The 13,820-nt window shown below is 41.2% G+C and overlaps 1 protein-coding gene across 1 annotated transcript in view; it reads right to left on the bottom strand.

The window, feature by feature from the left end:
* Positions 1-9,878, bottom strand: part of MMP28 (matrix metallopeptidase 28) — a 115,068-nt gene extending 105,190 nt beyond the window's left edge. The window contains exon 1 of the mRNA XM_073615219.1: positions 9,275-9,878. Within this exon, the coding sequence (XP_073471320.1) occupies positions 9,275-9,370 (96 nt within the window). The 5' untranslated portion in view covers positions 9,371-9,878. The remainder of the gene's footprint in view (positions 1-9,274) is intronic.
* Between the last annotated feature and the right edge of the window lie 3,942 nt (positions 9,879-13,820).

Raw genomic sequence — 13,820 nt, 5'->3', positions numbered from 1 at the left:
GCTGGCAGTGCAGGATCCTGGAACTACGGCCAGTTATTCAGGACATGAAAGGCTTCCTGCTGTATGAGCCCTATACAATGAGAGGACACATCAGGACTGAGGAGAATTGTAGCTCAGTATGCACAACCCACTCTGCACAAACATACAAGGAAACTTTTCCCACAAAGTCCTCTACCAGTCTTCATTCTCAAAGTATTTAAAATTAATAGTTTCTTAATAAAACCTATGAAGATCGAAATATGGGTAGTTTCAATTACTTATTTTTCAAGGTGCACACTCCTAGACTGTCATAGTGATCTTGGCTTCAATGCTAAGGGAATGGCTGACCTGCAATGAGTATGTATGAAAGGTGGTTTAATGCTCTTTAGACTTTAGGCCCCATGCACACCGAGCATTTAGCCCTGGTACATGGAATTTAGCTGCAGTTGGAAGGCACAGGCGCGTCGTCCAGCCCCGCTTTTGGCAGCCTATCAAATTCTATAGGAGTCTGACAGCTTCTGCAGCTGGACAGCGCTGGGCAGTGGCATAAGCATGCGCACAGGGTGTGCCAGGTGTGCCTGGTCACACCCTAATCACCCAATGTGGTGCAGATTCCCCGTTTAGACCCCTCATATTTCACCAAAGCCCTCTGATAGGGCGCCTTAAAAAAAAAAAAAAATTGTAAAAAATAAACACCTATGCTCAGTGGTAGTTCCATTTAGTGCAATAGGTGCTCATTCAATGTAGGTAATAGTCCTTAGCCACATACTGTCCTAAACGTAAATAGCACTAGGTGCACTGCCCAGCTGGCAGATGCTCATACAGTTTTTATATATAGAATCTCTCTCTCTCTCTCTCCTACCACACTTCCCTGCCACACTAATAGTGCCTGCATATCCAAATGTTCTGGGATGCCTACGTAAAATACTAGGTACCTGCTTATTCCACTTTGGGGTTGATTTACTAAAACTGGACAGTGCAAAATTTGGTTCGGATGTGTATGGTAGCCAATCAGCTTCTAACTTCAGCTTGTTCAATTAAGCTTTGACCAAAATACCTGGAAGCTAGGCACTCTCCAGTTTTAGTAAATCAACCCCACTCAATCGCACAGCATGTGATTTGTCAGCATCCAGGGCAAGGCAAGTAATTTGCGCCCACTAACCCGTGGACTTTCAGATACCCCTTCCACTCTGATCTTACCCCCTAGATACCCCCATCCTGATCATACCCCCCCCCCAGATATCCCCACCCTGTTCACACCCCAAACCCTGATCACACGCCCCCAGATACACCCCCCACTCTGACCACACTCCCAGATACCCCCACTCTGAGCACACACACCCCTCCCCCTTGATACTTCCCAGATTCCTCCACTCTGATCATACCTCCAGATCCCCCCAGATCCCTCCACTCTAATCACACCTCTAGCTCCCTCCATTTTAATCACACCCCCAGAACCCCCCCCCCCATCCCTCCCTCCACTCTGATAACTTTCCCAGATACCCCCCCCCCCCCATAACACATACACACACACACAATCCCCCCACAACCCAGGAACAGGAGGGTTAGCTGTGTCCCACACAGTAAAATATATTTTTGGATTGTAAGCTCTAACGAGCAGAACCCTCTGATTCCTCCTGTATTGAATTGTATTGTAACTGTACTGTTTGCCCTAATGTTGTAAAGAGCTGCGCAAACTGTTGGCGCTATATAAATCCTGTATAATAATAATAAATATCTCCAGCAGGATTTCCAGTGACAGTGGTGGTGGCAGCTGCAGCAACCAGCAGGGAGCCTCCTCCACCCTGACCTCCTACTCAGCCGGTACCCCCGGCCTAACCCCCTCTCCCCCACACAGCGTGTCGCTCACAGCCTGCACACACCCAGGATCGTAATCCACCTACCCCTCCACCCTCTTCTGCATACTAGGATTCATTCTTACTGCTTTCTCAGTGACAGCAGCTAAACAGCAGGTAAACTAAAACTTCCGTGCTGCACCCTCTCTCCTACCGGGTGCAGAGTGGAGGTTTTAGTTTGCCTGCTGCCTTATGGTGGCTCTGGCCCTGTCTGCGCCCCTCTAAATGTTGTGTCCGGGGTGACCACACTGGCTGCCCCCCCCCACGCTACGCCACTGACTCCACTGTCAAACAAGTCATTCTGCTCCAAAATATACAGGTGACTTTTTTTAAAAAGCCGTTTATGATATTGTGTAAGCTATGGTTTAATTTCATAATGCTGCCTCCAACTCCTGTATTCTACATAAATATGTACACCTATGTCTTAGCCACTGCACCCCTTATTTCCCCCATACATACATTTTTTTTTTGCAACTGGTATCATATGTATAGAAACTGGGTAATTAAAATGTCCTATTACATAATAAATCAACAGAAACATATTAAGTGAACTCGCTGTTTAAGTGTAATGTAGCATTTGGCTTTTTATATGAGGTTATATACAAACGAGGCATACATAGATTCTTGCTTTCACATAATCAAGTCTTGGGAAAACATATGATATCATTTGCCCATAAAAGGAGCCTAAATTAATCATGGTAAATTCACTTGAACATTACAGCATTTAAATCATTATTCTTGGCTGCTCTTCTAGTATAAATCATCTGTGATCCAACTAAAAGCATACACTGCATGCAGCTGTAATATTTATAAGATACGAGACAGAAATCTGGCAGGGCAGGAATGGGGATCTCAAAAATTAGAATCAGTACCCATGCTCATATCTTCCAAACACACTGGATATGAAAGGGCAATCTGACAAAACCTTGCATATGCTGAAAAGAAAATGGAGTGGGCTGCCTTCGCTATCCTCCTTCACAAAATAAGTTACCTGGCCGTCTCTTCTAACTCACAAAATAATCCCACTGTCACTGAAGTAAGAGCACGTAACCTTCTTCATAGTTCTGGGTCAGTGATACAGAAAGTATGGAAGCTATTAACAAACAGGCAGCTAACATTTTCAGAAGGAAATCAGCAATGGCCGCTTATTTCTCTCAGTACAGGTTTCCTTGAAGGCATGGTCAACATACAACTAGATCTTACAACATGCCATTCTACCTGGTTATTAATTGGTCAGGACTGCTATATGTGATAAAGAGCAGATTAATTGGTTATAAAGGCAAATGTTTTACCTTAATGCATTCTCTGTAATAAGATAAAAAAACCTTTCAAAAGGTTATCCCCCCCCCCCCCACCTTATGAGCCCGATCGCAATAAAAGTGATGTGTCAGTCTGCAGCAGCTCCCCTCTCTCTTTTCTCACATTAGACTAGGATCGAGCCCACATGAGTGCCGCCAAACAGTTTGCCAAGAGGCAACCAGAAAAAGGGAGGATCCAAGATCACCAACAGAAGACCCCAGCAGAGGAGGTGCGGAGCCGTTCTGTGCAAAACCACAGCACATAACTTTTCAAGTAATAAAGTAGTAACAACCACTTTACCCTCTTGGCTCCGGCCGGATGTAAATCGGCAGCCTATCAGCGAGCGGTCCTTGGTGCCGAGAGGCCGCATATTTGCGTGCAATAACACAAAAACAGCTGTTGAGAGAGCATGCACCCTGCGCACTCCCGGCACAGTTACTGGCAGCTAACAGAAAGCTCCCGATCGCAAGCAGCTTACTGATCATGTGACCGCCATGACATCCAATCACAGCGATCACATGATCGTAAACACTACCCTGCCAGCTCCAAGGGGTTAATGAGTTTAGCTGCCACAAGTGCTTTTACCATTGATTGGCTCATAAAAGAACTAAAAGGAAATATTTTAGGTATAGCAGTGGACATTACTGAATAGATTTTGAAGTTGTAGGCTACAAGGCTGAAACCTTTAGGGTTGCTTCACCCTTGTGACAAATCATTGACTACATGCTTGCTCTGGGTTAGTGAAAACAATGCAGGAATGCACCACTTCTCATACACTGACAGGCTGCCGGCAACGAGGCCAGACAGTGCACCCGAGCCCTCCGGCTAAACACCGGAGCCCCATTCACCGGGACTAAAGGCCCTGTGTGCATGGGGCCTTATAGGTGATAAAAGTATAAATAATATAAACCAAAAATATGTTTCTCGTCTAAAAATATTTATAAATGGATGAGATGTAAATGGACTACATCTGTTTATGTCCACAAATATGAAAAAGGATATTTTTTCTGCAGACAAACTGACTGGGATGTAAAACGAACATACAATAGCTTACACCCACTTACCGTGGACATACATTGTGGTTCATTCTGGATTTGTCTGAAAAACTGAGACGGAGCCAGACTGTACGCCCATGTGAAAGGGCATCCCTGCTTCGCTTTTACTAACCCAGAGCAAACATTCATTTATTTATATGATGTGTCACAAGTTAAAAACAATCACTGGAGTATATACCTAGACATGTGTACTTCTAGCTGGACAGGATATTAGATAAAATCTATTTGATAGGCTAAAATAACAAGAAAGCTGATTATTTACTGTAGGCAACATCTCTACTTATACCAGAATACAGAAAGAGTTGAATTGTATCTTAGACTGGAATGTTTTCTGAATGGCTGTACTCTTAAAGCCAAAGCCTGGGTAGAAAAAAAAAAAAAATCCCTTGCAATGGGGCTGTGCCCGCACTGAAAGGGGGTTAATAGCTCATTTTGTCCATGGGAAAGGAGAAACCATTTTACTTACTGGATACTCCGCTCCACCAGCAGATGGCGCACCCCCATGATCTACCGGTGGACCGTCCCTTGGTATTCTCGTCCAGAGCAGGGCTATAGACCCTGCTCTGGTCTTATGGATGTCAAGATGCTAGAATGCTAGAGCACGAGGTTGCAAAAGCTGCAGGAACAGATTTAGCTGTGGGGAGATACAGAGGATTCTTTAAATATACATTTCACTTTATCATTTTCCTGGGTATAAATGAGCAAGTAACCCTTGCAGTGTGGGCACATTTTTTTATTTACCTGGAACTGGGCTTTAAAGAAAAAAAAAAAAAAAAAAAAAAAAAGAGCCATTTATACTTCTATACTTACCTTCAATATGGAGCTGCCCCTTGCAGTTCTCCTTTTCCAGCACTATGAGTCTTTAATCTTCCATACTGAATGGCAGCCAGCATCTTTCAACCCACTTCATTCTTAGACTTTTAAAAACCCACCGCCAGCCTAAGACTGGATATAGTAAAGTGGGAATAGAAGATCGATGCGCTCATTGGTCACTCTGCTATCTCTTCCTGTAATAATTCTCCTTGTGCTGCTTCTTCCTCTACTACTGAGCTCTGCTGTACAGGGACTGTTTGCAATCCAAAACATACATGTAATAATAAATACAGGACTGCATTCATTTGTGTCTGCCTAGAGTTCAGTATTAAATACAAGAGAAGAGCCACTGTTAGACCTTTTGTCGTAAATGTACAGTCTTTACCACTTTGTTTGCCATGTACTACCTTATTATTTCAGGATGCTCATGTATGTTGAATCGTAAAATGCTGGGTAGTAGAAATTATTAGCAAGAGCAAGTTAGGGCATAGAAACTTCTTAAAGGCAGAACTCCAGCCAAAAATACCAGATAAAAATGATTAGCCCATTGATATTGGATACCGTAAAAAAAAAAAAAAAAAACATATTTTGCTGCAATATTAACCTTTGATCCAGAGAGTATCCTCTGTGGCACTTTTTTATGCCACTAGATGTCCTCAGTCTGATGGTCAGTATCATTCAACATATTTACTCTGGGCCAAGGTCATTCTGGACCGACCCCAATCTGCCACTGGACAGTGACAGGAGAAACAGCACAGTGATGAGCTCATCTCTGTTTTTGAGAACACTCCAGTTTTGCTATACAGAGACTACAATAGGCTGATAACTGGTCAAATTCAAGTACACTGCTTACATGTTAAAATAGTTTAATGTAATGATATATGTTGTCGATTAATATGTCTTATTTTAATCTGCCTAGAGTTCAGCTTTAACAATCTTTCTTATATCTTATATAGAATTGTGAAAAATGTTTTTGATGGCCAATCCATTAAATTTGGCAATTAAAACGTTGTTTAAAGATCAGTTTCTTTTACAACAGTTTCATTCTTTTTCATGCACTAATATTTGTGATTTAGCTATAATACCGTGTAACGTTCTTTATAGATAAAGCCACAATTATTCAAAGCATATCCTCAGCGCATACTGCAAATTCCTCAGCGCATCTGTTGACAAATGCATTGCACATATATGTGAGAAAAAGACCCATTGTATGTTTTACATGAGAAAAGACCTATTGTATGTTTTCTGTTAGTTCATCACTTTTAGATCACATTAAAATTTAACTGCAAGCAGTTGTGCAAGGCATTTAACTATAGGTCATGATCAACTGTACTGTGTCAAATCAGCTTGCCTTTCAAAATAGGCAAAAAAATAAAAATAAAAATATGAGGGGGCAATTGCCTTTTCTTAGCCCCCCCCCCCAACCCAATCATCGATGGCCTAATCTCCAGAAAAATGCCATAGGAGAGAACATCAGCGACAGATAACATACCCTATAAAGTAAATTGGCCTAAGCCCTAGTCTCACACCTTCTAGGTGTCAGGGTACATTAAACACCCGCAGAGCTAATCCCTCGTCATTACCCCCGGGGTCCATATCTTTGTTTCAGATACAACTATCTGTTGATCATATAATTGCTCCTTTGTTTGTACCACATATTCTGTGAAGCTACCATTTCAATGTATGTCGCATACCTTTAAATAAAAAAAAAATTAAATAAAAAAAAAAAAAAAAAAAAAAAAAAAGTCAATTGGCCTCAGCCCAGAAGGCTGAGGCTAATTTACTAAAGAGGTTGATAATCTTCAAACAAAAATTGTGTAAATATTTAATCTTGTCAAATGTAGATTCTTGTTAATCTATTTCATCTGTACGTGACTTGGTATTCAGCAAGTGAACAGGAATCTGCTGTTGCCAGGATTAAATTATTAAAATTAATATTTATACAAAATTTATTGTGTGAAGGTTCTCAATTTCTTAAGCAAATCAGCCCTAACTACTCTATGTGCCATACTAGATTTCCCTCTGAGTTTTCTACACTTCAGTTTGTATAAGAGCAGTGTTCACAGCAAGCTTTTACCAAGCAAACCTTTCGAGCAGCTTTGTTGTGGGTTCTATTCTGATATTTCTGGTTTATTGCAATGCATTAATGCATGTTGTGTTGGGTTAAGGCAGCATCTTCATGTGAATGGGCTACTCGCAAAATAGACATGCGCCATTTTTTCCCCAACACAGCACACCACAACGCAGAGTACTTTCCTACCATGCATTGTGGCACATTACATGGACGCGCTTATTGTGACAAGTGAAAATCATCAGAACAAATATTGTGTCTTAATCTATGAAAAGTAAAAAGAAATATGCAGATAATTGTCCCAAATGAATCCAAATCAGAGAAAGGTGTGATAAAAAAAAAAAAAAGTCCCTTTTGTCTGGATACTTTCAAGACCAAGTGTACCACCATCTTAAGTTTAGAGGATTCTTATTGGAACAAACGGACCTTCTGTGAAAAACATTGAGGGTAAAACAGCGGCAGCAAACAACCACCTCTCCCACTCCCTCCTGCTCGGTCGGTTCACACGCAAAGCCCACCCCCTCCATCGGGTCACCCCGCGGTCGGTCAGTCATCCAGCCCTGCACTTACCCCATCTAGATTGCGGGCGGGCAGTGGTCCTATGGGCGACGGGCGGCGTCTCCTCCTCCTCCTCCTCCTCCTCCTCTGCATCACAGTGGCTTCCGCCGTGCGTCTCCTCCCACCTCCTCCTAGGCGTCTAAAAGGATCGCCTGTCCTTTCAGCCAATTGGGGGACAGGTCTCATGACCTGATTCTTAATTGGCCAGGAGGAGGATCAGTGTGAGAATAGCGAATATTCATTTGCATATGGTCACACAACCGGGTGGGCTCAGAGCGCAATGCTCTGCACCAAGAGCCCACCGGTTTTTTAAGCCTATTAGAGCCTCAGGCTCTAATCATGTGTTCAAAAACCCCCCCCCTATTGGAATCATATGAGCTAGCAGGTTAATACATCATCTGTAGAGGACCTAATGTCACCTCCAAATCTCTACATATCACCAAGCCATCACATCCAGTGACATAAGATAGTCAGCCGTGACATAAAAAGAGAAATCGGGAAGGCTCACAGTGTAAAACTGTATGTATATTTTTATTAAAAAATAAATAACTAACCACTCACAATAATTAAAATTAACAAGAGCTTAATAGTGAAAATACCAATCACGGGATTCGATCTGGCCACTTCCAGGTTACAGCATGTGTGGTGACGTCACAAGCTTAAGCTCCTCCCTACGTGTTTTGTCACATCTAATGTCATCAGGGGCGCGTAAAATTATATAACTCATGTTTGGGTACAGTGTTGCATGATCGCACAATTACCAGTTAAAATAATAGCAAAAAATGGCCTGGTCCTAAACAGGGTAAAACCTTCCAGAGCTGGGGTGGTTAAAAACTGTTAGCTGGAGTCTGACTTCGATTTGTTAGTGTATCTAAATCTTCTAGTACAGGGATATGCAATTAGCGGACCTCCAGCTGTTGCAGAACTACAAGTCCCATGAGGCATAGCAAGACTCTGACAGCCACAAGCATGGCACCCAGAGGCATGATGGGACCTGTAGTTTTGTAACAGCTGAAGGTCCGCTAATTGCATATCCCTGTTCTAGTACATCTAACACTCCCCCCCAGAATGACAATGCTGTTGTCCAAACGTGTCTCTGTTGCTTCTTCATCCAGAGTGTAGGCATTCTAATACATGAAAACGAATGCAGACATCACATCTAATGCTTGGTACGCTGCAATATGCTACATTTTTGGTTTTGGGTTTAATACCGCTTTAAATCCAAAAGAAGAAATCTGTAGGCCACAATTGGTGGCCTCTCCTGAAAACATTGATTGCCTGGCTGTTATGCTTATCTTATTGATTTACCATTTTTTGGAGTCGCTGACCTGCAACCAGATTCAACCTTCGCTCACTGAATTCTTATCAGGGGGTCAGTGATTCAGTGTAGTGAAGACAAAGACAACCAGCAATTTTTGAAGGTGGTCAGCAACAACATCCTACATATTTCCTCTAGTGCAGGCTTCCTTTAAAATGAACATGCATAGAGAACGGGGCTAAGAAATATTTGGTATATAAACACTTGTTCATAAAAAAAAAGAAAAAAAAGGCAGATTATGCTTACAAATATTATATTGTAACATTGTATAAATCTATATGGTATATGGGCAGACTGGAGCAGGAGTATCAGCACAATTCCTTACCTGTGCAGTGTGTACAGCCTCCTCATTGGTCTGATTGATAGAGGAGCACAAAGTAGTGACAACAAGGAAGAGTAGGAAGGTAATTCCAGCTTTCATTCTCAAACTGATCGATCCAGAGCCACTTCAGTGTGTTTAGAATACGACCATCACTCCTGTAGCAGACACTGGTCCAATGTTTAAATAAGCGCGCTAGATTGATGTTAGCATATTAACTGGCGGCATCCTTAACCACCTTATCTGCAATTGATGCGGCGCAATTATTTGTACTCATTCCTGGACATGTTCTAGTGTTATGGAGATTTAAATCCATTTCTGAATGTAATCTTACGTGTGTCCTGGAATGTGTACATTTTTTTTTTTTTTATGGTAAAAGCTGGACTTCTTTAGCACAGGCTATCAGAAAAGCAGCATATTTTTTACCATTATCAGTAAGTCCAGCATGATAATGCAGTCCTCTGTCCAGCAGAAGTGCAAGGCGGTGAGCAGTCCAACAGCTGTGATGGGAACACATCCAGTTGTGGAGTTGTGTTCTCTCAGAAGTGGGATATGCAGCTACACATCCTTCACTGATTACAGGGATTCAGGCACCTCCCAGGCAGGCAGGAGGAGCCCATGTGAAAGCAGCATTGCTAATCAACTGCAGTCTGGGAACAGTCACAGGAAACTCACTTGTTTCTATACTGCTCATAGAATGAATCATTTTAAAGATTCTTAACCCTCCAACACCCTGGGAATCAGCTTAGCTAAACTGCAGATCCTACCCAAACAATAATCATTGTGCAAATCTGCAAAAATATTTTGTATACAATAAAAAAAAAAAAAATAGTAATTCATAATAGCCCAATTTTAATGCTAGTTGGAGACCACAGAAAAAAAAATTTTGGCTACATTGTTCTTTTGTAATTAAACAGCAGAATAAAACCTGTATTGTGCTTAGTAGGGATGAGCTAATGGGGGTTACTTACTAAAGGCAAATCCGCTTTGCACTACAAGTGCACTTGGAAGTGCAGTCACTGTAGATCGGAGGGTGACATACAAGGAAAGTAAAAAAACAGCATTTTTGCTTGTACGTGATTGGATGATAAAATCAGCAGAGCATCCCCTCATTTCAGATCTACCCCTCTGATTTACAGCAAGTGCACTGATAGTGCAAAGTGGATTTGCCTTTCGTAAATAACCCCCACTGTGTCTTTGTTCAGTTCAGCAGGGAATTCATCAAACCCATCACTGAGGCTCGATTCACACCTATGCATGTTGCTTTTGAGCGTTTTTGGAGGTTTTTTTTTCATGCTTGCCGCGTTTTTGAGCCGCGTTTTTGCCGCGTTTTAGCGGCGTTTTTGCCGCGTTTTGCGTTTTTTTTTTTTTCATTTTTTTTTACAGTCTTACCAAAAAATTACAAAAAAAAAAAAAAAAAAAAAAAAAAACGGCAAAAACGCACCAAAAACGCAGCAAAAAAGGTGCACTTGCGTTTTTGATGCTTGTCCATTGAAAACCATTACATGCAAAACGCTGCATTTTGCATGAGAAAAAGTCCCCGACCCTTTCCAAAAACGCGGAGATACAAAAAAGCATTGATGTGAACATGTTCCATAGGAACCCATGTTAAAAAATTCCCGTGCATTTCTGCAAAATGCAAAATGCATCAAAAAACGCGCTAGTGTGAATGGGGCCTTAGGCTCGATTCACATCTATGCATGTTGCTTTTGAGCGTTTCTGCAGTGTTTTTTGTGGTGCTTGCTGCGTTTTTTAACAGTATTTTTGTGGCATTTTTGCTGCGTTTTGCGTTTTTTTTTTTACAGTTTTTTTTAGACTGTATACAGTCTAAAAAAAAAAGAAAACCCAAAAAAAAGCCAAAAACGCAAAACGCGTCAAAAACGCTGCAAAAATGCAGCATTTTTGCAGCGTTTTTGACGCGTTTTGCGTTTTTGGGTTTTTTTTTTTTAGACTGCATACAGTCTAAAAAAAACTGTAAAAAAAAAAAAGCAAAACGCAGCAAAAATGCTGTAAAAACACTGTACTTGCGTTTTTTATGCTGGTCCATTGAATTCTATTACATGCAAAACGCTGCATTTTGCATGAAAAAAAGTCCCTGACCCTTCCCAAAATCTCAGAGGCACAAAAACGCATTGATGTGAACATGTTCCATAGGAACCCATGTTAAAAAATTCCCATGCATTTCTGCAAAAATGCATCAAAAAACGCGTTAGTGTGAATGGAGCCTTAGTCCAAAACTTCAGAATTGAATTTTTTTTTTAGAATTGTATTTTTATTAGAATTTTAATAGAACATTACAGGTTATATGTGGTTTAAGACAAGGAAAGAACAATAGGAAAACAGAAATAATACAAAAAGTATATGAAGTTATGGTTACAGGTAATTCAATTGTAGGCTTCTAGTAATATTGTAAAACTGAAATTTAAACCCTACTAATGTCAATGGGGGACAAATCCTGAAAATCAATTCTCACAATTTTCTAAGCTAATAGGAAACAGATTGTCCAACAAAGAGTATGAGGACCTGAATACTGCTAAGCACCAATTCAAAAGGGAAAAAAAGTACAGCGGGGGGGAGAAGGTGCTCATTTTATCCCTTTTTCTGCTGTCAATGTTAAGCCTGATACACATTTGAAGTTTTTTTTTTTTTTCATTCAAACCATTAGCTGACCGAAAAAAATCTGTAATGTGTAATGTTAGTACAGTGATTTTTCCGCTGTGAAATTTTGTTCTAACAGGGGGACCACTGCCCACGCCAGAACACACCGGTCAGCGCAGCACTCAGATTAGCCGCTTGCCGACCGACTCACACAGATATACTGCGGCAGAAGGGCTCGTACAGGCAAAATCACGTACCTGTACGTTGCCCTTTAAGAGGCGGCCAGCGCGCTCCCGCGGCAAGCTCCGTGAGTTGGGTCACGGGCCCCGCGGACTCTATTGCCGTGGGGATACCCGCGATCACCTCACGGGGAGGAAGAACGGGGAGATGCTAATGTAAACAGCATCTCCCCGTTCTGCCTAGTGACAGTGTCACTCGATCTCTGCTCCCTGTCATCGGAGCAGAGATCAGTGATGTCACACACACACAGCCCATCCCCCTGACAGTTAGTAATCACTCCCTAGTACTGATTTAACCACTCCCGCCCCCTAGTGGTTAACCCCTTCACTGCCAGTGTCATTTACACAGGAATCAGTGCATTTTTATAGCACTGATTGCTGTATAAATGACAATGGTCCCAAAAATGTGTCAAAAATGTCCGATGTGTCCGCCATAATGTCGCAGTCATGATAAAAATCGCTGATCGCCACCATTTAAAAAAAAAAAATTATTAATAAAAATGCCATAAAACTATCCCCTATTTTGTAAACACTATAACTTTTGCGCAAACCGATCAATAATCACTTATTTCGTTATTGAGGAAAAAAATTGTTTTTTTATATATTTTTGGGGGATATTTATTATAGCAAAAAGTAAAAAATAATGCGTTTTTTTCAAAATTGTCGCTCTATTTTTGTTTATAGCACAAAAAATAAAAACTGCAGAGGCGATCAAATACCACCAAAAGAAAGCTCCATTTGTGGGAAAAAAAGGACGTCAATTTTGTTTGGGAGCCACGTCGCACGACCGCGCAATTGTCAGTTAAAGCGACGCAGTGCCGAATCGCAAAAAGTGCTCTGGTCAGGAACGGGGTAAATTCTTTCGGGGCTGAAGTGGTTAGGGACACTAGACCTCCTCTGTAACTCTAAATATGTAACCTGTAAAAAATGTTAAAGCGTCGCCTATGGAGATTTTTAAGTACCGAAGTTTGACGCCATTCCACAACTTTAAAGCGTGACATATTAGTTATCTATTTACTTGGCGTAAAATCATCTTTCACATTATACAAATAAATCAGGCTAACGTTAGTGGTTTTTTTTTATTATATTCATGGAACCGTTTTTGTCCACAAAAAACGCGTTTGAAAAATTACTGCGCAAATACTGTAACATAAAAAGTTGCAACAACCACCATTTTATTCCCTAGGGTGTCTGCTAAAAATATATATATAATGTTCGGCGGTTCTGAGTAATTTTCTAGCAAAAAAAATTTGGATTTTTACATGTAGGCAAGAAGTCTCAGAATTGACCTGGGTGGCAAGGGGTTAATCACCATAAGTAATATACAAATAATTATTATATATTGTTTTTAAGTTCATTTACTATATTTTCAAAAACTAATCAAGCAGGTGGCTTAACGGACAAATTACTGAAGTTTGAAGTTATAACTTCAAACCAGTAATTTCACAGTAAATAGATAAATAATAAATTATTATGTGTTTTTTTTTTAAAGCCAGTGGTGTGTGTGAACACACTCCAAACTCCACCCGGTGCAAAAAAAAGTACACATGAAAAAGTGAAACACAGAAAGTGCACAGGGTGTATACATGGTCCTTCCCTGAAGAGAAGGGACCTCTGCCCTGATCCCCCAAGGTGTTAGGCTCCAGACGGGGACAGGGGTACTTCACACGGTCCATCTGGCCAAAACCAGACGGACCCCATTCTCTGGGAGGTAT

The sequence above is a fragment of the Aquarana catesbeiana genome, linkage group LG02 (genome assembly GCF_042186555.1).
Source record: "Aquarana catesbeiana isolate 2022-GZ linkage group LG02, ASM4218655v1, whole genome shotgun sequence".
Classification (NCBI taxonomy): Eukaryota; Metazoa; Chordata; class Amphibia; order Anura; family Ranidae; genus Aquarana; species Aquarana catesbeiana.
The sequence above is the reverse complement of the archived record's forward strand: the minus strand, read 5'-3'. Positions and strand labels throughout refer to the sequence as shown.